This window comes from Notolepis coatsorum (genome assembly GCF_963971535.1).
Source record: "Notolepis coatsorum genome assembly, chromosome: 15".
NCBI classification, from domain to species: domain Eukaryota; kingdom Metazoa; phylum Chordata; class Actinopteri; order Aulopiformes; family Paralepididae; genus Notolepis; species Notolepis coatsorum.
In genome coordinates this window covers 2,621,009-2,646,117 of record NC_140179.1, presented here as the reverse complement: position 1 = coordinate 2,646,117, position 25,109 = coordinate 2,621,009, and the positions used below count along the sequence as shown (strand labels likewise).

The 25,109-nt window shown below is 46.5% G+C and overlaps 1 protein-coding gene across 2 annotated transcripts in view; it reads right to left on the bottom strand.

Annotated features, from left to right (window-relative positions):
* The window catches only part of LOC311241861 (cryptochrome-1-like), a 39,580-nt gene extending 16,046 nt beyond the window's left edge, over positions 1-23,534 (bottom strand). For both annotated transcript variants that reach the window (XR_014620583.1, XM_084330794.1), the window contains exons 1-5: positions 22,724-23,534; positions 12,085-12,193; positions 4,410-4,552; positions 2,932-3,116; positions 1,952-2,040 (exon numbers count right to left, since the gene is read on the bottom strand). Coding sequence is in view for 1 of the 2 variants with exons in the window: in XM_084330794.1 (XP_084186920.1) it covers positions 1,952-2,040; positions 2,932-3,116; positions 4,410-4,552; positions 12,085-12,193; positions 22,724-22,887 (690 nt within the window). In the remaining variant the exon portion in view is untranslated. The remainder of the gene's footprint in view (positions 1-1,951; positions 2,041-2,931; positions 3,117-4,409; positions 4,553-12,084; positions 12,194-22,723) is intronic.
* Positions 23,535-25,109: the final 1,575 nt, after the last annotated feature.

Genomic DNA, 25,109 nt, shown 5'->3' with positions numbered 1-25,109 from the left:
AGAGCAGCTCTAGTTCAAAATGGAGGATCTTTAACACTCAGGGCTAGATCCACAAATAATGGATTGCACGGAGCAAGTTGCACCCTTACTTACAATTCATTATGAATTGAAAATGGGGGACCCTGATGTAAACAAGACGAACGTCTTTCTCTGGTCTGCATCCCCTTAACAATTGTATGTATTGAGCCGTACTGTATTGTACCCATTCTGCAATCTGTTAATAAAACGTTCATTCAATCAATCAATCTGCACGGTGATTGATTGAATTAAAATTGTATTAACAGATTGTAGAATGGGTACAATACAGTACGGCAGAGAAAGACGTTCGTCTTGTTTACATCAGGGTCCCCCATTTTCAATTCATAATGAATTGTAAGTAAGGGTGCAACTTGCTCCGTGTAATCCATTCTTTGTGGATCTAGCCCTGTTACAGCAGACCGCAGTGGGCATGTCCTACTAAGCCTTACACCACTGAGGTTACATCACCAATACAGTCATCACCAGCATATATTTTTTTCTCATAAATGACTCAGTTAGGCTGAGGATGACCTAGATTGACGGAGGGCCACAAGTGGAGCTTGGGCGTAAAGAGGAGAGTGGAGGCGAATAGAGTACAACCGTACTGTGTGATTCAAGGCACAATTTCTACTACAATCACCAGTAACAAGTTGTAGAAAGACTACTATTCAAGAGGCGGGCAGAACAGCAACAAAGGCTCTATGACGTAAAACTATATTTGCTACTGGCTTTGAGGCTCTGAAATCCCCTTTTATCTGAGAGAAAAGCGTAATTCTATACTGCATTTCAGCAGCGGCTTGTGTTTTCCTTTGCCGAGACTCTTTGAGCTTTCTGCTGATCCCATCGAAAAACACAAACTTGCAATAATTAGTTAGGATGAGTTATTGACTTAGCCCTCAGAATCCGTGGCGGTTCGTTATAGAGCTTTGTATATAAATATCGTACATACATACATACAAAGCTCAATAGAGCTACGTGTGTACATGATTAAAAAGGAGGGCAAGTTTACACGATTAAATATAGTTTCGAAATCACCAAGGACAACCACTCTAAAACCAATAGATGTATATATTTATTTTGCTGTGTACATACAAAAACAAAGTACCAGAAAAGTAAGCATTAATAGTTTTTTTTAGGCAACGTCTCTAAAAACGTGGGTCACCGTTCACAGCCGGTCCACATGTTACCGCTGGAACCCAGACGCAACAAATACTTAAAGGGAATAAGTCTCTAGGACTCTAAATTAGCTGTCTGGCCTCGCAATGCAATCTATAGACACAGTGTATAAATATTTGAAGAGGGTATCACAGTAGCTAAAAAGCTGATCGCATCACGCTGGTTTCAACCGGAAAAAATGTGCCGTAAAGTTTGGTTTCTTACATATCTCGATGTGATTTATCAAGAAATATCTACAGCAAGAATTCTGGGTCTCAATGAATCCAAAATGTCAATGTGGTTAGAAGTGGTGGAGAGAATAAAAGCTAGCTTATAATGGTAGTGTCTGGTTAGGAGCGGGGGATAATGGAGGTACTATCCAAGGAGGGGTCCGGGAGGGGGGGGTTCGAGCTGGAGCATATGTGTGTAGGTTTATAGATGACAGGTATTAGGGGTATATCCTGTATAAGACATTGGTATAAATGGTAATTTCGTTGGATATACACTGTATATTAATGCTTGTGTATCTTATCGTGTGTTGTCATGTTTGTTTATATGTGTGTTTAAAAAATTATAAAAAAAAAAATATATATATATATATATATTTGAAGAGGGGTTTATTGATATGCAAGAGGGTGTGTGTGTGTGTGTGTGTGTGTGTGTGTGTGTGTGTGTGTGTGTGTGTGTGTGTGTGTATGTGTGTGTGTGTGCGTGTGTGTGTGTGTGTGTGTGTGTGTGTGTGTGTGTGTGTGTGTGTGTGTGTGTGAGTGGGACTGACCTTTCTCTCCAGATGCCTCTCTAGTCGTGTGAGTGCTTCCGTCTCCCCGCCAGGCCACACTGCCGCGGACAGACCCTCCGTGTCAAAGCCTGCAGGGGTCACATCCAGAGGTCAAAAGGTCAATGACGTAATAAAAACTCATCCTGTGCTTCTATACTGGAGAAGTATTAAAGGGGCACTTCACCAAAAAGACAATGCTGAATTATTTTGTACATAAATCTCACACTCACACGCATCCAATAACCACCCCTGGCCACCGGTGATCGGGGACACTGAATCCTTGTGTTGTGTTAATTATTATGAAATGATAAAATAGCAATACCATGTCTTATATAGGAACTGCTACCTTATCGTGTCATTAGGGTTGGGCACCGAGAACCGGTTCTAATAGGAACCGGTTCCTAACTTCCGGTTCCGGAAAACTGGAAGTAACATGTTTTGCATTTCGATAAAAAAATATTTAAAAAAAATATATATATTTTTGTTTTTGTTAACTAATACCCTAGTTACAGTACAGCAACCAAATTAAACTGACAATTGTCAACTGACAATGTGAATAGTATGAAAAAAAAAAAAAAAAAATCTCCTGCGAAATAAGCTGTGACCTGTTTTGACCTACTGCACCTCAAAGAATCGAAATGGAGAATCGTTTAGAACAGGAATCGAAATGGAGGATCGGAATCGGAACCGGAATCGTTCAAATCCAAACGATACCCAACCCGACATGTCATGGAGCTGTAATTAACACGACACAAGGATGTTATGCCCCCGATGACATCACAGGTGGCCACATTCAAACTAATGTACTCGCAAATAACTCTCAAACTAAACGAAGGTGTGCAAAACTGTTTATAGTTTTTGGATTATGTGCAAAATAAATCAGAATGGTTTTTTTTTGGTGGTTTATCTAAAAATCGATAAATAAAAATAATTACTAATAAAAACAAAAATAAAATGTCACACTCTGAGGTCCCGCTCACCTAGCTCCTCCAGGGACGGAACGCCAAACTTTTCGTCGTGGTCGTCGGAGATCGGCGTGGCACACTTCTCCATGACCTCAGCCGTGATGCCCTCCGCCGGACCCTCCACGGCCTCCGAGCGGCTGATCAGGGTCTGGAAGCGCTTGTAGGTGAGCGGAGACTGACCCCCGTTCAGCTCTATGATCCTGCGGCGAGGAAGAACACCACTGTGAGGCCACTAAGCTTCGGGGCCGAGATTCGATTTTAATTCGAAGCTTCGAGATAAATTTTTTTTAATAAAAAGTACAATATTTTTATTTTTTTTTTAATGTTGTGGGACTTGTACAGCACTTTGTCAGTGCTGTAAAGTGTAAACCTTTTTAAATCTTAGACAAACAAAACACTTTGCTTTCATGAAATATTGTAAGCCGTCATTTGAGGCTTTATAAAAGCAGCACAATGAACACAAATCTGTCAGTGCCGAGTCCGACCTCGTCTTAAATAACAAACAGCATCGCTTGTTGTAGTTAACAAAGAGAGGCAGAGTTGATTTTGCACCAAAAATAAATGAAAAATCATATATATATATTTTTTTAATAATCGAATTTTATTTTCATATTCGAATCCCATGCCCATCGAACAAAGCTTCGAAGCTTCGAATTATTTAATTAAGAAAGCCCTACTATTAGGCATGTCTAACCACTAAGTGTGTGTGACTCTTATGAATGAATTAATGACTTTTACCCACCAAAACCTGCACAGACTACAGTGTATAACGTATATCATGCCACCCACACCTTGTGTATACTGTTTACTTTTACTCATAGTATATATTCAGATCTTTTTTTTGTATTACCTATATTTATTTATTGCAATGTAACCAATAGACACTCACCTTTGTTTACACTGTTTATTTATCTCATATTTTTATATTCAGAGTTAATTCTATTGTTTACACTGTCCTTTTTTTATTGCCTATATTTATGTGTTTCTACTATCACCCTGCCTATACCTGTGCCTCCCCTCCCCGCTCCCCCTGATGCCTGAATTTACCCCCAAGGGGATCAATAAAGGAATATCTTATCTTATCACACAGAAACAAAAGGAAATAATATCACAATAGTTTCATGCCGACGTCGGGAGAAGGACCACAGAAAGAAAGAGAGAGAGAAAGAGGAGAGAGAGAGAGAAACAGAAGTGGATGAGAGTGGAGGAGACGGGGGGGGGGGGGTGGAGGTGAGTGGGAGGCTAATCAGGACCGGGCCCCTGATGCCACAGGGCCATGCCAGGGGGCCCCGGGCCAGCGTGGAGGAGGGAGCTGCCAAGGAGAAGTTCCTCGTTCCTCCTCCAGGGGGGGCTACAGGGAGAAAGGGAAGTAGGGGGAAGTGTACTTTTTTTCCCCCCCTCTCTTCCTTCCCCTTTGAGAGTGAAAAAGTTATTCTTTAAAGGAATGTCTTTAAAGGAGGAGTTCTCTCTCTACAGGAGGGGAGGTGACTCACTTGTCCAGGTCGTAGAGCGTGTGGGAGATGTGGGCCGTCACCTCCACGCCGGCCTCGCGGGCCAGCTTCTTGATGGCCGCGTCTCGCTCTTTCCCGAAGGGCTCAGAGTCGTACTCGTAGGACAGGCGACTGATGTTCCACTCCTGGAGACAGAACGGTGATACAAGCGGTTATTAAGTTAGTTAGTTACTAGGCTGAAATTGGGATTTACATATTGTTTTGTTGTTGTTGTTGTTGTTGTTGGACCAAAGCCTTGTAATTTCTTTCTAATCTGACTTTAAAGGTGTCAATCTCACATCGCCGTGGCTCCATCGCACGCCAACACGGATGACAGGGGCTCGTGCCTCTGAGCCGTGACACTAGAGCCCACCAAGCCCACGCAGGACCCAGTGCACCTGTTAAAAAACTAAAAATAAGGGTGTTTTTTCTGCATTTCTTTCCGCATTTCTTCTTAAAAAAGGCTTAAATTTGACGGCAGCGATATATACACATACATGTACTCCCGTAGAAAGTGTTACATAGTCAGCGATAGGGGTGGGAATCACCAGTTTCATCACGATACGATACGATATCGATTCTTTGGACAACGATACGATATTTTCCGATATCACAAAGTCTGCCACGATACGATACGATTCGATTCACGTGCCTGCGATCGATATGAGACGATATTATACACAATCAGTAACATTTAAATCAACACAAATAAAGGCAATGGAAATATCATGACATTTTTTTTTTATCTCTTCCAGACATTTAAATGAAAAACGATAGGTTATGTAGATCAGGGGTTCCCAAACTTTTCAGGCCGGGGCCCAGAAAATAAGGCGTCAGAGAGCCGCGGCCCAATGCACATCGTCTGGCTTTTTTTTTTTTTTTTGTTTATTTATTAAGTTAATATAAAACCATATAGTCACATTTTAGAATACAATAGAATAGAATTTTAGAATACAACTAGAAACACTGTCCTGGCCTGCTTCTAAGTTCAGTGGCCTGACAAAAAAAATTAAAATAAAAAAATAAAAAATAAAAAAATAAAAAATAAAAAAAAATATTTTTTTTTATTTTTTTTAAATCATCTCGCGGCCCACTCGTGGCTGCTCGCGGCCCACCTTTGGGTCGCGACCCCGACTTTGGGAACCACTGATGTAGATAACCTAGTTATATTAGTATTGGCTAAGCGTCCCGCTCTGAGCCTTACGAGATACTCCTATCTCCTGTGATACCTAATGTATCTCCCACGAACAAAAACACATGCACCCCACCTGTATGGGGCCCCGCCCCTTATGGTGGCACCGCCCATATAACCATGACCCTGGTCATGAAACACCCTTCCTCGCCAAAACCCGTCCCAGGAAAAGATCCCTCAAGAGGGAACTCAGGGCGCGCAGAGCGGGACGCTTAGCCAATACTAATATAACTAGGTTATCTACATAACCTATCGTTATATTTCGTATTGCATCGCGTCCCGCTCTGAGCCTTACGAGATAATGGGGAAGAGCGGGCGCGAGACCCGACAGATGTACCCCCTGAGGACCCGTAAGCCCACATCAAGGGGTGCGGGGAGCCCTGTCACCCCATCCTTCCTAACGAAGGGGGGGGCGCAGTCAACTCCACCTGAATGCGAACAAGAGGGAGCCAGAACCCCTTGAACACACCGTACAGGCGGAACCACGTGTGACTCAACACACTGCGGCCCATACCCATACACTCCTGCTACCCGACCAAAGGACGGGAAGCAGGAAAGGCCACAGACCCCAGAACCGCCTGGGAGACAGAACCCCCGGTCATGTCCATGAGGAAAAACCTTACAAAGGAGCCCGGGGAGGACCATGAAGCTGCAGCACAGATGGCCTCCACCGAGGCCCCACCCAGGAGAGCGGCAGAGGCAGCCACCCCACGAGTGGAGTGCGCCCTGACGCCCCCAGGGGGATCCTGCCCAGCCAGCGTGTAGCAGAGGGTAACACCCTCGCACAACCAATGGGACAGGCGCAGCTCCGACAGTGCCTTACCAGCACGAGCCCCACCGTAACAGACAAAAAGCTGGTCGGTAACCCTGAAATCCTGAGTACGGCTGAGGTAAATCCCCAAGCACGGACTGGACATGACAGGTGAAGGCCCGCATCTAACTCACCAGTGTGAGGAGGAGGAGGACGAAACGCCTGAACCACAATATCCCGGGAGCGGAAGGAACTCCGGATATTCTTAGGCACGAAAGCAGGATTAGGTCGCAGAGTGACACCGCAATCGGTCCGAAAAGACAGGCACTCTGGATGTACAGAGAGAGCACAGAGCTCACCTACGCGTTTAGCGGAAGTGACAGCCAGAAGGAACGCGGTCCTGAAGGACAGCTGTCCCAACGGCGCCCGCTCGAGCGGCTCAAACGGGGCCAAGGACAACCGACCGAGGACCAATTGAAGATCCCAAGTCGGAGCCAAGGAGCGTTGCACCGGCTTAACGCGTCGAGCGCCAAGCAGGAAACGCTTCACAAGAGGGTGGCTGAACAAGACATCCCCTCAAACCCCTCATGATAGGAGGATATAGCTGCTGCATATACCCTCACCGTCGAAGCCGACAGTCTATCAAGGAGAGACTGGAGGTAACTAAGGACAGCAACCAGGGGGCAGGAGACTGAGTCCTGGCCCCCCGCCTTACACCACACTTGGAACATACGTCATCTGCCCGCGTAAGCGCGACAGTGGAGGGAGCATGCGCATTCCAGATGGTAACACCATCAGGATCAAGAACCTGCGCCCCTCAACGTACCCGTCCCAACAACTGACCTAACAGATGTATGGGGAAGAATCCCTGGCGGCACGGCATCGGTCCCAGACCTGCCTGGCCATGTCCAGACGCAATCCTCACCCGTCAGGATGAGGGCCGCCCCGCGACAGTACACCTGCACCCACATTCTCCCTGCCGGGGATGTGGGGAGCCCTTAGGCCGCGCAGATGGAGGACGCCCATAGCCAGCTGCCCGCCGCCTGGTGCAGACAGGGGGAGCGTACTCCTCCCTGTCTGTCGATACACGACACTGACGTCGTATCGTCCGTCCTGATCAACACCATTTGTGGACCAGAAGGACCGCTTTCAACACCAACACATTGAACGTAGCGCAGACCGGGCAGCATGGTTTGCCAGCTGCCCCCTACTGCGTTGGCCCGACGCATGACCAGCGAGGGAGGCGTCGGTGAAAACGCGACGTGAGACAGCGCCGTAACCGTCCTAGGACGGAACCTCCCGAGCGTGTTGACAACATGCTCTGAGATGGATGCCCATAGCCCTCCAACCGTTGACTGGGAAGAGGAATACTCTACATCCAGTCTACAGCAACCCCAGGCTGGTAGAGACCTGCCTGGTACGAGACCTGACGATCCACCTTGACCGCGAAGGACCAGAACGTCATCAGGGCAGAACACTCCGTAACCCCGGATGACGCAGAGGCCCCAGTGCGGCCTCCACGCACTTGGTGAAGATGCGGGGAGCCAGAGAAAACCGAACGGCAGCCTCTGGTACTCATACGCTAACCCTGCAAAGGAAGCGTAGGTAAGCCCTAGGATGGAAGATCGGGGATGCGCATACGCATCCTACAGGTCTATGGAGGAGAACCAGACCCCCACCTGACAGTGTTCAACAGGTAGGAGACGATCCAAAAAATGCTGAACCTTCCCATGGGACAGGTCCAGCCTGGGTCTTACACCCCTCCCTCCCGACTTCTCGGGCAGAGAACACCGGGAGGAGAACGCCACGACGATGGCTTGCTTCGTCCACAGAGATTGGATCTCGTCGACCAGAGCTGTCCCTGCTGGAGACCCCGACAACAGGGTCTGTACCAAACCTGAAAACGGGTGGGGTTGTGTAAACACAAGTCCCCGCCTCACCATTCTCTCCATCTACCTCGACATATGGTACTGCCGTAGTCATATGTGACGACACTCCCAACGCACCCGCCGTCACGTGGCGCAGGTCCGCCAGGAACTGTAGATAGTTGGCCCGGTCCCCCCCGCTGTGCGAAGACAACCCTGGAATCGTGCGAGGAGCGCGTTCCGTGTCGGAACACCTGACCCTGACACCACCCACGAGGCAATCGCACCCAAGGGGGAACCCCGACAGAAAAAGGGCCTGTCTGATACGGGGGGCTTCCGATCAAAAAGGCCCCCCCACTGAACACCCCTCCAGAACATGCTGAAGGAGTTGTTCTGCAGCCGGACATGCAAGGTGTAAGGCCCCCATGGGTTCCTACACACCATAGCCCTGCAGTGATATCACTACCACCCCAAACCATGTGAGCTGCAACCACTTGCCAATATTCCAGGAGTGGGAGCACCAACATGATACCTGGCCTGGCGAAGGCGAGGCCGGGGAAGCCCGCACTGTGTGCCTCAAAAGGTTTCGAGCCCCCCTGCTGACAACACTTAAGTTGACAGACGTAACACCAGGCTCAACCAACACAGTTCAAGGTGTGGGAGCCGCTTGACAGCACAACATTCTCACGGACAGACCCAGGCTCAGCCATCAACTGGGTGTCAGCCCCTGTCTCCATGAGAAGCGAAGAATGGGGCCGCATACGCTTCAAAAAGGTTCGCGGCCCGCAGCCAAAGGAACACACCCAGAGCCCCGCTTCTGAGGGTAACAGAAAGCGGACTGAGCGGGGAGCGGGCTGCTCGCGGCAAAATGACGACGGAGTGGTTTACCAACACCGAAATCACCAAAATGGCCGATCCCTCGGCCGCCAAGACTGTCGGCCTCGCGATACCCTGTCGATTCTCCAACCAGGGCACCACTGGCGGGGGAAACATGGCCGCCTGTCGAGGGCCCCGTCATCGCCGCTGACGAGGCCGTGCTCTCTCTTCTTCTGGCTGCGCGGTGTGAGGCGGTGTAGGGCCTAGGACAATACCGCCCGCGCTCCAGCAGAAGACCAAAATCCCCTGCGGAGAGGGGAACCCTGAGCGGTTATAGCTTGCGGCTGGGTCAAAGCTAATAACGTCAACAACCTTGCGCGATGTGTCGACGTCGGCCGGCCCTCAAGGCCCCTCCACCAGACACCATTTCTTTAATAGAAAAAACACCAATTCGAACACAGTTCTAATCGTTGCCAATTCCATACCGTGGCGGTACAAGCCTTAACAGCCCACCAGCCACTCGCCAGGCCGACCCATGGTGTCGGCCGGGCGGGGCATTGTTTCAATATATCAAAAACAAAGGACTGACGTTAACATGGAGCACCAGTGGTGATTGCAAACAGCACCCTCCACTGTGGTGTGGACCATGAAAAGGTTAAATGAATAAAAGAGCTAAACCACAAAAACTGTAGAATGAGCAAACCCATACACACAAAGTTTAAGGGGAGACGGACCAGACCCGTCTTCATTCAAAATATTCACAACAGAACACCAGCCCTAGTTTAGCCCATTTACCAAAAAAGGTAAACAAAGCCCCCCCCCCGCACTACTCCCCCAGTATACCGATTGACCGTCAGTATGAATGGTTTGAGAGGAGAGAAAGCTGTAGCAAGACAGACCTTCTCATAGCAGAGTGACAAAATGAAACAATAGCCCCCTACACAGGGCCGCCCCAGGAGATGGGGGCCCTCGCGTCTAAAAACGCACAGGGCCTCACATTTCTCCCAAGCGGCCCTGCCCTTATACTACTGCAGCCTAACGCCAGGCAATGTGGAACCCAAGACAACAATTGCCTGTGCACAGACACGCAACATGTTTACCATGTCGGCTGGACCCATAGCCCCACTACCCGACGCCAACCCAGATGGGAACACCGTTCAACAAACCCCGCCGGAACACAAGGTAATACCTGGCTAGAACCTAGCCACGACCTACCCCGTTGTCAACCCATTTACCCGAAAAAGGTAAATAGAACTCAAAACCCCACAACAGCTACCGACTGACCTTCATTGATGAACCGGGCAAGAGGCGGGAGAGTGACAACATCTCACGGCGGAGACATTAAAACAGCATAGCAATTAGCAGTAGTGATAGCATGCGGCAGTAGCGATAGCATGTTAGCATAGCTTTAGATGTTTTAGCAGCACGCCCAAGACAGCTTGGAAACCGTTCCCTGCAGAGAACGTTCACCAAACCATCTTGCCCCTGGCGCCAACACACAACAAGGTTGTGTTAACAACACAAACCAGCATTACTAACACTAATACCCATGCCTGAAGACACAGGGCCTACCTGAGTACAAGCTGGCCCGACAGCCAGCCTTGTACAGCTGAACCTCGATGTGCAGTCATCAAACGAGGAACATCACAGGCCCGTCGAGTCGCCGAAAACATGCGTTGAAGATGCCAGGGGCCAGCAACCTCCGGTAAGCTTCCAACATTATTAATCTTCCTTAATCTTTTCATTCCGCTAGCTCGTATGGTGCACGCATCCAATACGCTGGGACGAAAATAGAGGAAGGGTGTTTCATGACCAGGGTCATGGTTATATGGGCGGTGCCACCATAAGGGGCGGGGCCCCATACAGGTGGGGTGCATGTGTTTTTGTTCGTGGGAGATACATTAGGTATCACAGGAGATAGGAGTATCTCGTAAGGCTCAGAGCGGGACGCGATGCAATACGAAATATAACAATCTATTGTTTTTAATACAAATAGACCTCCTGTTCACTGTTTTTGGTTCGTTTTTTTTTTTTTTTTTTATATTAATATCCTATCACAGCGCTGTATTTTGGCTGGAAAGGGCATATTGGGAGTCAGAAGGTGCAGTACCGGCCAGATCCTGTTAGTGGGGCTATCTCGAGAATGCAGTAACCCCCCCATCCTTCCCAGTCCCTAGTGGACCTCTGCTGTTCTCTCTATATGGCTCTGATCAGCTTAGCTTAGTTAGCTTACGCTAACGCAACATTAATTTCGGTATTTAACGCAACGTGGGCATAAAGGAATGGCGAGGCTGGAAAGCATGTTGGATGCATTGAAAAAAACAACAGGGGGGGGCAGGTGGCGCACGGAGATTACGTTCGTCACCAACACCGGGAGACACTGGATTCGCCTGTTCGAATCCAGCTCCCGGCGTTGCTATCAGCTTGGCTGGCCTCTCACACTGATACAATTGGCTGTATCAGGGGGTGGGAAAGCTGAAGGGTGGGTCCTGGGCGTTGTGGACAGCGACCCCTACAGTTCGGTCGGGGCGCCTGCTCAGCAAGGGTTGGAACTAAGGAGAGATAGTGTGGCCTCCCACACGCCACACTCTCCCCGGTGAGAACCTGCGCGGCCAGGTTGGCCTGCCCCAGGCTGCACATGCGTCGGAGGAAAGCATGTGACAGTCTCCGGTCTCCCGGACCAACAGTAGGGGAAAGTACGGAACAACCAGGAAGGGTGGGATGGGAGAAAAATCGGGGGAAAAGGAGGGGAAGAAAGATATAAAAAAAAAAAAAAAAAAAAAAAAAAGGCACTTATTTTGGGCAAAATAGGCGGACTCTGAAGCAATGCTGTCTAACGTCTACACACACACAGATATTGTTGTTGTTGCAGCCGGGCGGATATGCTCACGAGGGGATTTTCAAAATAAGAGTATCGCAATATGAATCGATCTTTTTACGTTGCATCGATCCTATTTGATAATTGATAATAGATCGATATATCGATCTGGATCGATGTATCGCCCCACCCCTAGTCAGCGACTATATAGCCAATCAAAATCAATCACACGTTACCTTGAAAAGCCGAGGAAAGACATCCGTGGGCTGTCCTCTGATCACAAACAGACGGGAGTGGAGCTTGCGGAGGCTGGAGTCCAAGTCCTCGAGACACTGAAGAAGGAATCTGGAGGACGAGAGAGAGAGAGAGAGAGAGAGAGAGAGAGAGAGAGAGAGAGAGAGAGAGAGAGAGAGAGAGAGAGAGAGATAGGGGGTGGGGTGGAAAAGAGAGACAGAGTGCTTAATACGCTGACTGATATATATATAGGTGAAATATTCAACACGATACTTGATATGATGCTGGAAAACGTGCACTACTGGTTGCTACCAGTAAGAGCCTCACCGTGGAGGTATAGACAAAGGTCATCGCATCAAACGACGTGACTGAGAATTGCAGACAGACCACCAAGGTAACAGATGTCATTAATATACTGGTGAAGAAGAATTATCATCACATTCAAGTAAAAGTACAAAATAATTAAGTCTCCCAAGCAAACTTTTTATTTATTTTTTTTTTATTCTTTTTTAAACAACAACAGAACGACATGACTTGAGCCAAGTGTTGTGTTCTTTCCAGACCAGGAGAAATGCTCATTAAATGGCATGATTGTCTCCCTGTATCTCAATAGGAGAGACGTACTACTATATAACCCTGGTGCCAAGGCAAAGGCACTGAACCCCAAACTGATCCAGTGGAGCTGCTCAGCCAACAGTAGAACACTGTGATTGTATTGGGCAGTCTGTGTGTGTGTGTGTGTGTGTGTGTGTGTGTGTGTGTGTGTGTGTGTGTGTGTGTGTGTGTGTGTGTGTGTGTGTGTGTGTGTGTGTCTGTGTGTGTCTGTGTGTGTGTGTGTGTGTCTGTGTGTGTGTGCGTGTGTGTGTCTGTGTGTGTGTGTGTGTGTGTGTGTGTGTGTGTGTGTGTGTGTGTGTGTGTGTGTGTGTGTGTGTGTGTGTGTGTGTGTGTGTGTGTGTCTGTGTGTGTGTGTGTGTGTGTGTGTGTGTGACGTTGTGTGTGTGTGTGTCTGTGTCTGTGTGTGTGTGTGCGTGTGTGCGTGCGTGTGTTAGGGCTGAACATTTTTAATCGAAATCGCGATTTGAAATGATGCAATTAGCAAATAATAATTAAAAAAATCGCAATTTTTTATTTATTTTTTTTAACCAGGAAGTCCCATAGAGATACAAGATCTCCTTTGCAAGTTGTTGTTATTGTTGTAGGAACAGTTTGGGAGAGGGAGGTAAGGGGTTTTAGATTGTGTGTGTTGTGAAGTTTAGACTTCAGAGAGGGAGAGTAAAGTACAGAAAAAGAGGTACCGGTATCGATTCCCAGGTAAAAGGAAAAATGTTGTGTCCCGAACAGACCCACCGCGTAGGCCAGATGCAAGCCGCATTTTACAATAAACCTCTGTGGGGCTGCTTAAAAAAATAATTATTATAATCGCAAATTGAATCGCAATCGCAATATCTGTCAGAAAAATCGCAATTAGATTATTTCCCAAAATCGTGCAGCCCTAGCGTGTGTGTGTGTGCGTGTAATCCTCTCTCCCCCAGACTGTTTCTGGAATGTGTTCTTAAGTCACCTTGCCTGGTTAAATAAGGGTTGTTATTATTATTAATGTCAACTCCCAAGACTTTCAAGGAGACTTTGCACTTTGGCCAAGTACAGTTTAAAGACCAAACGCTACATAATAGCCTCACAGAAGATAGAGCCTGTGTGCTGCCAATTAGCCTAGTAATAAAGACATCACATGACTCCGAGCCATATGGCCGTCAGCCATGGGATCTCTACAGCCCTGACCCAGAATGCCTCTCTCCACCTTATGCAAGACTTATGCAAGGAATCGTAAGAAAGGAGCAATGAGGTCTTAATGTAAGCCTGAGGCGCTCGGGGATTCAACTCTGCACATGGCCAGCAGAGGGCGCCATGAGGCTGTGATACAACGAGCAGGGAGTATGAATGAATGAATGAATGAAAACTTTATTAACAGATTGCAGAATGGGTACAGTACAGTACAGCTCAATACATACAATTGTTAAGGGGATGCAGACCAGAGAAAGACTTTCGTCTGGTTTACATCAGGGTCCCCCATTTTCAATTCATCGTAACATATATGACATACATGACATACAGATAGACAGTACTGCTCCATCTATACATTTATGACATACCAGATTTGCAATTACAGTACTGTTTGTGATACAAAAAGAGTCCAGAAAGAAAAGAGTATATACATTAGGCGTGGAAACTGTACATTGGATTGGGTAGGTGGGGGTGGGGGGGGACTGTACATTGGAGGTGGTTGGGTGGGTGGGGGAGGGGGGGGGTTGGTTAGGAGTGGGGGGGGGGGGGTTGGGTAGGAGTGGGGGGGGGTTGGGTAGGAGGGGTGGGTGGGGGACACTGTACAACTGTACAAACAACACTGTACATTGGATTATTGACAAGACCATACTTGGTAATTTACTGTACATTGGAGGGGGTTGTGTTCGGACATTTACAGGGGCCAGTTTCGGGTTGCAGTCTCCCTTAGGTGTTTTTTGAGAGTGTTTTTGAAAGTGGGTAGTGATTCACATTCCTTTACAGCTTTGGGTAGGGCGTTCCACATTGATGTGGCATAATTGCGAAACGTGTTTAGTCCCTTGTTTGAGCCGAATCTGGGTTTAACATGATTTGTGGAGCTCCCTCTGGTGTTGTGATCGTGGTATTCACTGACCTTTGGGAAGTATTTTGTCATGTACATGGGTACCTTGGTCGTGTAGTGTATCTTGTAGACCAGGCCCATTGCAAGTTGCTGTACTCTGTCGTCTACTCTAAGCCATCCTAGGTTGTCAAAGTGGGCAGGGGTGAGGTGGGTTCTAGGAGTAAGGTCAAGCAGTAGTCTGACCAGTTTGTTTTGAGATGTTTGTAATTTTGTTTTTAGCGCCTTTGAGGTGCTTTGGTACCATGAGGTGCAAGCATAGTCGTAGTACCCTTGAATGAGTGCTCCTGCTAGAGTCTTCAGGGTATTCTTGTTTACCAGTGAGGAGATCCGGTACAAGAATCGAGTTCGTTGGTTGACTTTTTTTATTACATTGGATGCCATTTTGTCACAGGAAAGATTTGCCTCTAGGATGGAACCCAGGTAGGTAATATCTTCTTTCCTTGTGACAATATTGTCACCCACTGTAACTGAGAAGCCGTCGGTCTTGCTGAGTTTGTTATTTGAACCGAAGAGAATGGACTCTGTTTTGCCCATGTGTAATGATAGTTTGTTATCAGCGAGCCATATGCAGATTTTGCCTAGTTCTGAGCTGAGGGTTTTTTCAACCTGTAACTTGTTCTTGTCAGAGACCAGCAGGGCTGAGTCGTCCGCAAACAGGAACAAGTTGCAGTCACAAGCTGACGACATGTCATTTGCATAAATTAGGAACAGTAGCGGACCTAGTATGCTTCCTTGTGGAACACCACAGTTTACTGTGAGGGGGGGGATAGGGTACCGTTTACCTCCACCATCTGCTCTCTCCCCTCCAGGTAGGATTGCATCCAGCTCACTGATAGACTATCAAAACCAATTGCTTTTAGCTTGTCAATCAGAATGGTGTGATTGACAGTGTCGAAGGCCTTTTGTAGGTCCAGCATGACCATGCCGCAGTATTTGCCCGCGTCCACCTCTTGTTTGATGTGGTCGTTTAAATAGAGAAGGCATGTGTCAGTGGAGTGGGATGTTCTGAAGCCAGATTGGAATTCGTAGATTAGATTTTTTTCCGCAAGGTATTTTTCGACCTGTTCGTATACAATTTTTTCCATGACTTTCGAGATGGAGGTAAGGATAGAAACAGGGCGGTAGTTGCCTGGGTCTAATTTACTGCCTTTTTTGTGCAGAGGGGTCACTCTCGCAATTTTGAAGTCCTTGGGGACGTGTCCCTGTTTTATGGAGAGGTTTATTATGTGTGTGATGACTGGGGTGATGGCGGCTGCTGAGTCTCTGAGGAATTTGGAGGGGATGTTGTCATGGCCAGTGGCCTTGTTGGGTTGGAGGGCGCTCAGTTTTTTGAGTACCTCATCTGTTGTTACCATTTCCAGTTTGAAGTCGTCTTTGTGGACCCCTAGGTTCTTGTAGTATGCTACTATGTGTTCTACCCCATAATGCCCTGAGTGGGAGGGTAGTTTGTTTACCAGTGTTGTGGCTATGTTTGTGAAGAAACTATTTAAGTAATTGGCTACATCCAGCTTTTCTGTGATGAGCGTGTTGTCCGTCTTTATGTTTATGTTTGAGAATCTGGTTTTAAGTTTTTTACTGCAGCCTAGTTGGTTATTGAGTAATTTCCAAAGTTCACGCGGTTTGTTTTTGTTTTCCTCGGTTTTGTCATTGATGAATTTTTTCTTTGCTGTTTTGATCATGGAGTTTACATGAATGAATGAATGAATGAATGAAAACTTTATTTAACAGATTGCAGAATGGGTACAATACAGTACGGCTCAATACATACAATTGTTAAGGGGATGCAGACCTGAGAAAGACGTTTGTCTTGTTTCCATCAGGGTCCCCCATTTTCAATTCATCATTTCTTAGTCTGTTTCTTTCCAGTTTGAGTTCAGTCACGTGGGCTTGGAGTTCACTGCTCGTGCTTATGTTAAGCTTTGACTGACTTTTACGAAACTCAGAGCATTTTTTGTCTCTGGTTTTCATAGCGGTCAGTATTTCAGCGTGCATCCACGGCTCAGCGCGATTTTTTACCCTAGTGGTTCTTAGGGGGGCCATGTTGTTTAGTATCGTTGAAAATTTGGTTTTGAAGCCAAGCCATGTTTCTTCAACCAGTGTACCATTGAGCTCATCTGACCAGTCCAGACTCTCCAGTTCAAGGTTAAAGGCCTCGCTAGAGTAGGTTTTTAGGTCTCTAGATGTGACTGTTTTGTGACAGCCAGAGTCTCGAGGCTCATACTGCAGCGAATGTGAAAACGCTGAATGACTTTTCTGACCGCTTACATAAACTGCTCTGCTCTCCTCCTTCCCGATGCAGCACCATGACAACTGTATTACTGTCAGATCCAGACCATCTGACCCCCCCAAAATAAATGAAAGGAAGGGAGAGTCCCAGGGTAGTCTTGGTCAGGGTGTGTCTCGATTAAAGAAAAGTCAGGTTTTTTCCACACAGGACTAGAGCGACTGACTACGAACCTCTCCCTGGGTCGCCCTCAAACACGAGCGCCTCGAGAGTTCCGAGGAGGTCGTTTGAACAGCTGCGTGAAAAGGTCTGGGTCACTCAAGCACCAGAGTATCGGTGCAGTAAGGTGTGTGCGGCACAGAGGTAGGTCCGAAGGATATTTGGACGATGGGGACTTACATGATGGCCTACTGTAGTCGGGTCGGTGAGCGGAGAGACGGTATTATGTTTAGGGATGTCCGATATTATCGGCCGATATCGGCATTAAAATGTGATATCGGAAAATATCGGTATCGGTTTTCAAAAAAAAAAATTAAATAAAATAGAAAATTTAACATTTCCATAACCTTTATTTACCCAGGCAAGCAAGTAAGAACAAATTCTGATTTTATTTATTGTCAAAAGTATGCATAATGTTGTGTTAATTCCACAACAAGAGATATGTAATGTTAATTACCTGAAATTATTACGTTTTTGGGGGGGGGGACCCTGCATATATCGGTATCGGAAATTAAGAGTTGGACAATATCGGTATATCGGTATCGGTAAAAAAGCCAATATCGAGCATCCCTAGTTATGTTATGTTATGAGCTTGTGTTATGATGATTATGTCATGAGGCAGCAACCCGTCTCATGTCGGGATCACCGGCCAGGTCCCGAGGGCGTGCTCTCGTATAACGCTGTGCTTCATGGTGAAACTTGAGAAACTTGAGAAAAACGTATTCATTGATAGGTAACACGACTAAGTGAGTGGACTGCAAAGGGTCTGCTGCCGGCTGCGTGCGCAGAGAGCTATTTATAATGACGTGCAGGATACCAGCGTGGATACTGTTTCAAACCCTTAGTCAGAACCTTCTCACACCGTGTAAAGTAAACACTTGGTATTGAATATAAAAAATGGTAAATGGTCAATTTATATAGCACTTTTATCCAACACGCTTTACAATTTGTTCCTCACATTTTGACCCATTCACTCACACATTCACACCGACGATGGAGACAACCATGCAAGGTGCCGACCTGCTCATCTGGAGCAATTAAGTGTCTTGCTCAAGGATACTTCAACACACTGCCTGGGAGGGGCGGGAATTGAACCGGGAACCTCCGGATTACCAGACGACTGCTCTACCTCCCGATCCACTGTCGCCACAATAGAACTGTTTATATATATATATACCATTTTGGATGAAATAGCACTGTGACAACTGTATTACAAGATAAGAGCATAACAAATTATGTCAAATCACATTATAATTTGTACTGGAAAAGGAAATACCATCCAATACCGTCACACCAAAATTATTATGATGACATGGTCATTGGCCAGAATAAATGGGTGAAATTAAGATTAGTCAACTTTGTCCTGGAAATATTGTAGTATTTTGTAGACACAAATAACATAGCTTCTAAAAGACTTGTGGTTATTTAACCATGACGTTTTTGAATCCGTTTTGAAATCCGTTTGAAATCCGTTAATTGTAATATCCCTAGTCTCAAGCCTCAAGGGTTTAATAACTCAACTTTGATTCAACCACCGCTGAAATGAGAGTCATGTTTTAGTTTTATATTCTTCCATGTAATCTAGGGGTGGGGAAAAAAATAGATACAGCAATATATCGCAATGTTTTGTTTATTTATCTTTTTTTTTCTTTCACTTTTTCTGTATTTTGCTCCCATCCCAATTTAGTCGTTATGCCAATTCCCTTCCTGGTCGTTGCGCGCATTGCCCCACTGTCGGCCTAGGGAGGGTGTAGAATAGCACCTTTCGTGACTTCTTCTGCATTTGTGACATGCCTGCACTGTGATTGCTGGGCGCACCAGGCATATCACAAATGCAGAAGAAGAGCGCAGGCATGCCACAAATGCAGAAGAAAAGAAGAAGCGATTTTGATGCAACGCTGCCTCTGTGATGTTTACACGTTTATAATTTTTTTTTAAACGTTTATTAGCAACGCCGAGCTTTCAAACCATCACGTATCCCTGTCCGAAACCCTCGTGCAACTGTGAGTACCTTTGAAATGTCTCTGTGATACTTGTATAACGAACGGTTCGGGCAGAACCAGTTCTTCATGGTAAATCTAGGTTAGCTTGCTATGGACTAGCAAGTGACTGTGGATTCACTCGTCCAAACCCTGTTGGCGGCGTGCATCACAGTCACGAAAAGGGGCTAGGTGTAGAACTACCACATGCCTCCTCCAATACATGTGGAGTCAGCCAGCCGCTTCTTTTCAGCGAGGACTCTCATTGGGGGAATGTAACGCGTGCGGAGGTTCACGCTATTTCCCCCCAGATCCCCTCCCTGCTGAACAGGCGCCCCGACCGACCAGTAGGAGTCGTAGTTTACAACGACCAGGACACATACCCCGCCGGCTTCCCACCCGCTAACACTGCCAGTTGTGTTAGTAGGGACGACTGACCAAGCCGGAGGTACAGCTGACTGACAGCTGGATTCGATCCCAGAGTCTGTGCGGTGGTAGGCGAGTGCATTCTCCACTGCGCTGAGTGAGTGAGTGAGTGAGTGAGTGAGTGAGTGAGTGAGTGAGTGAGTGAGTGAGTGAGTGAGTGAGTGAGTGAGTGAGTGAGTGAGTGAGTGAGTGAGTGAATAAGGACACACTACTACATGAGTGAATGTTTAAGGGCATACTTTTGAGTGAATGTTTAAGGGCATACATTTGAGTGAATGAATAAGGGCATACTACTGAGTAAAGTAATGTATAAGGGCATACTTTTGAGTGAATGAATAAGGGCATACTTTTGAGTGAATGAATAAGGGCATACTTTTGAGTGAATGAATAAGGGCATACTATTGAGTGAATGAATATGGGCATACTACTGAGTGAATGAATATGGGCATACTACTGAGTGAATGAATATGGGCATACTACTGAGTGAATGAATATGGGCATACTACTGAGTGAATGAATATGGGCATACTTTTGAGTGAATGAATAAGGGCATACTACTGAGTGAATGAATATGGGCATACTTTTGAGTGAATTAATAAGGGCATACTTTTGAGTGAATGAATAAGGGCATACTTTTGAGTGAATGAATAAGGGCATACTACTGAGTGGATGAATATGGGCATACTACTGAGTGAATTAATAAGGGCATACTTTTGAGTGAATGAATAAGGGCATACTTTTGAGTGAATGAATAAGGGCATACTACTGAGTGGATGAATATGGGCATACTACTGAGTGAATTAATAAGGGCATACTTTTGAGTGAATGAATAAGGGCATACTATTGAGTGGATGAATATGGGCATACTACTGAGTGAATTAATAAGGGCATATTTTTGAGTGAATGAATAAGGGCATACTTTTGAGTGAATGAATAAGGGCATACTACTGAGTGAATGAATAAGGGCATACTACTGAGTGAATTAATAAGGGCATACTACTGAGTGAATTAATAAGGGCATACTACTGAGTGAATTAATAAGGGCATACTTTTGAGTGAATTAATAAGGGCATACTATACTACTAGTGAGTAAATTAATGAATAAGGGTATACTATTGAGTGAGTGAATTAATAAGGGCATACCACTGAGCGAAGGAACAAGGGCACAGTGGCACACGACCGGGTGAAGGAACAAGGGCACAGTGGCACACGACCGGGTGAAGGAACAAGGGCACAGTGGCACACGACCGGGTGAAGGAACAAGGGCACAGTGGCACACGACCGGGTGAAGGAACAAGGGCACAGTGGCACACGACCGGGTGAAGGAACAAGGGCACAGTGGCACACGACCGGGTGAAGGAACAAGGGCACAGTGGCACACGACCGGGTGAAGGAACAAGGGCACAGTGGCACACGACCGGGTGAAGGAACAAGGGCAGTGAGTGGCACACGACCGGGTGAAGGAACGAGGGCAGTGAGTGGCACAGGACCGGGTGAAGGAACAAGGGCACAGTGGCACACGACCGGGTGAAGGAACGAGGGCAGTGAGTGGCACAGGACCGGGTGAAGGAACAAGGGCACAGTGGCACACGACCGGGTGAAGAACGAGGGCAGTGAGTGGCACAGGACCGGGTGAAGGAACAAGGGCACAGTGGCACACGACCGGGTGAAGGAACGAGGGCAGTGAGTGGCACAGGACCGGGTGAAGGAACAAGGGCAGTGGCACATAGGGATGGGTACCGAATTCGGTACTTTTGAGGCACCGAATTTGATTTTATTACGGATCCCCATTAGCTGGTGCCATGATGGCAACCAGCTAGTCTTCCTGGGGTCCACAATCTGAATCTGGAATCTGAATCTGAATCTCGAGTCCAGTCAGAAAGACCAAACCTGCATGAGATTTAGAGCATGTAAACTATAAATTAATATATCCAGTCTGCCTTGTGTGGGACCGCGTGGAGCGAATGAGTCCAGAGGAACCCTGTGTACGTTGTCCACGTATTCAAAGCAGGGCACTGTTTTCTCCAACCTAGAATCAGCACAGCCCGGGGGAAAGCCTGTGGGTTTGCCTCACCTCACCTCCAACGCTCCAATGTTTGCCCATACAGGCAAACACTGACATGTCATAATAATAACACCCTATAGTCATTGGCAACCAGCTATCCATTACAAAAAAAACTACAACTAAATGTAAATGTGTGCAAACGGTTTAGAGCCAGTTGGGATATGTCTGAGATTATGTGTAAAATAAATCTGCGTTGTTTTTCTGCGGTGCCCCTTTAAATACCATGCAATGCTCCCCACACATACGGTTATTTATGGCGCGGCCAGGACAGCTGATACAATAACACATTCATAATGTATTGTCTTGCATGTATACACAGTTCGTTCTCTCCTTGCTCATCTGTGTATTTGTCCATCCTAGTAGCCTGCCATCACCACAATAACCTAAACAGTGTAGTGGGGGGAAGACTATTGTTGGGGGACATATTATATTTTTTTCGCATTAGACAGTACCAGGTTGACCATGGAAAACAATTATGGCCAGACGCCGTAGAATACATCATATGGTGGGAAACCATTGAAATATGAAATAAGCAAAGCTCCACCACATGTCCAATTACCATACTAGTGAGAAGCCTCGCTGAGCTCCACAAATCATGTCAAACCCAGATTCGGCTCAAACAAGGGACTAAACACGTTTCGCAATTATGCCACATCAATGTGGAACGCCCTACCCACAGCTGTAAAGGAATGTGAATCACTACCCACTTTCAAAAACACTCTCAAGGAACACCTACGGGAGACTGCAATTCGAAACTGGCCCCTGCAAATGTCCTAACACAACCCCCTCCAATGTACAGTAAATTACCAAGTATGGCTTTGTCAATATTCCAATGTACAGTGTACAGTGCCCCCCCCCCCCCCCCCCCCCCACCCCCTTGAATTGAAAATGGGGGACCCTGATGTAAATAAGACGAAAGTCTTTCTCTGGTCTGCATCCCCTTAACAATTGTATGTATTGAGCTGTACTGTACTGTACCCATTCTGCAATCTGTTAATAAAGTTTTCAATCAATCAATCAATCAATCAATCATACGTCATGTTCTCACCTCCACCTGCTGATCCCGACGTTGGAGGAGCCCGCGAACCAGGGGTCCAGGATGTAGACGCAGCGCACGGTGTCCGCTCCCCGGAGAGACGCCTCGAGAGACGGGTTGTCGTGGAGCCGCAGGCCCTTCCTGAACCAGTGGACCGTGTTATTCACGACGACCATTATTACTCAACTGGACGATTCTTTGTTTTTGTTATGTTTTATTATTCCGATACACAGCAGTACTTATTATTGTGTATATGTCCCAAGAAAAAAAGGGAAAATTAAAATAGGTCAACTGCGCAATCTAAAAAAAAATATATATATATATAATGATAATAATAATGTACAAGCTTGTGTTTTGTATTGCAGTCCAACTATTAATAACCTTGTTCTAATAAAACATTTTCCATCATGTCATATCATTTTAGAAGCTGGCGACAGATTAATAATTTGGCGACGAGACAGCCTGTTGTATAACTTGTTTTTCGGAATAACGAAACATGCATACAAAAAATATACTATAAGGCTTTGACGAGCCTACTGTCTAAGCATTCGTTAAACGATGGCCAATAATACCATTATGCCTCTGAGCTGTAGATCACCGGACACCGCGACAACCGGTTGCTCCTCGCGGCGCTGAAACGGTAAAACTGGTATTTACTGTACTATAATGTAAAATACAATTTCCCAATGGAATATTGATCAATTCGTCGTCCGCATACAAGGTGGACCAATATATACTTAGATGTCGATAAATCCCGTCTCAAGCTCTCACACGTCGTCGTCACCAACAAACAACAGTACAGTACAGTAGATGTTTAGGAATATTCTCTGTAGTATTTTCTGAACGCACTGGACATGATATTATAGTCTCGCCGCACTTACTCTCGCGTGACTCCACCTACACTCTCGCGTGACTCCACCTACACTCTCGCGTGACTCCACCTACACTCTCGCGTGACTCCATCTACTACACTCTCGCGTGACTCCACCTACACGCCGAGGCGCCTCAAGGCGCAACGAGAGAGTGAGCGTGAATGAATGAATGAATGAATGAATGAATGAATGAATGAATGAATGAATGAAAACTTTATTTAACAGATTGCAGAATGGGTACAATACAGTACGGCTCAATACATACGATTGTTAAGGGGATGCAGACCTGAGAAAGACGTTTGTCTTGTTTCCATCAGGGTCCCCCATTTTCAATTCATATAGACATTTATGACATACACAACATACATGACATTTATGGCATAGGGACATATAGGTATTTAGTACTGATACATTTGTGACATAAACGGTATTCAAATATACAGTACTGTTACCCCTAGATCCTGACAGAGTATATACATATGATGGGGAGGGGACTGTACATTAGGGGGGGGTGGGTGGGTGGGAGAGAAATATACATACGGCGGGGAGGGAATATATACATGCGGTGGGGAGGAGACTGTCTATTAGGAGGTGGTGGGGGTTTAGGGCATTTACGGTGGCCAGTTTCGAATTGCAGCCTCCCGTAGGTGCTCTTTAAGAGCGGTTTTGAATGTGGGTAGTGATTCACATTCCTTTACAGCTTTGGGTAGGGCGTTCCACATTGTTGTGGCATAATTGCGAAACGTGTTTAGTCCCTTGTTTGAGCCGAATCTGGGTTTAACATGATTTGTGGAGCTCCCTCTGGTGTTGTGATCGTGGTATTCACTGACCTTTGGGAAGTATTTTGACATGTACATGGGTACCCCGGTCGTATAGTGTATCTTGTAGACCAGGCCCATTGCAAGTTGCTGTACTCTGTCGTCTACTCTAAGCCATCCTAGGTTGTCAAAGTGGGCAGGGGTGAGGTGGGTTCTGGGGTTCAGGTCAAGTAGTAGTCTGACCAGTTTGTTTTGTGATGTTTGTAATTTTGTTTTAAGCGCCTTTGAGGTGCTTTGGTACCATGAGGTGCACGCATAGTCGTAGTACCCTTGAATGAGTGCTCTGTTTTGCCCATGTGTAATGATAGTTTGTTATCAGCGAGCCATATGCAGATTTTGCCTAGTTCCGTGCTGAGGGTTTTTTCAACCTGCAACTTGTTCTTGTCAGAGACCAGCAGGGCTGAGTCGTCCGCAAACAGGAACAAGTTGCAGTCACAGGCTGACGACATGTCATTTGCATAAATTAGGAAGAGTAGCGGTCCTAGTATGCTTCCTTGTGGAACACCACAGCTCACTGTGAGGGGGGGGGGATAGAGTACCGTTTACCTCTACCATCTGTTCTCTCCCCTCCAGGTAGGATTGCATCCAGCTCACTGATAAGCTATCAAAACCAATTGCTTTTAGCTTGTCCATCAGAATGGAGTGATTGACAGTGTCGAAGGCCTTTTGTAGGTCCAGCATGACCATGCCGCAGTATTTGCCCGCGTC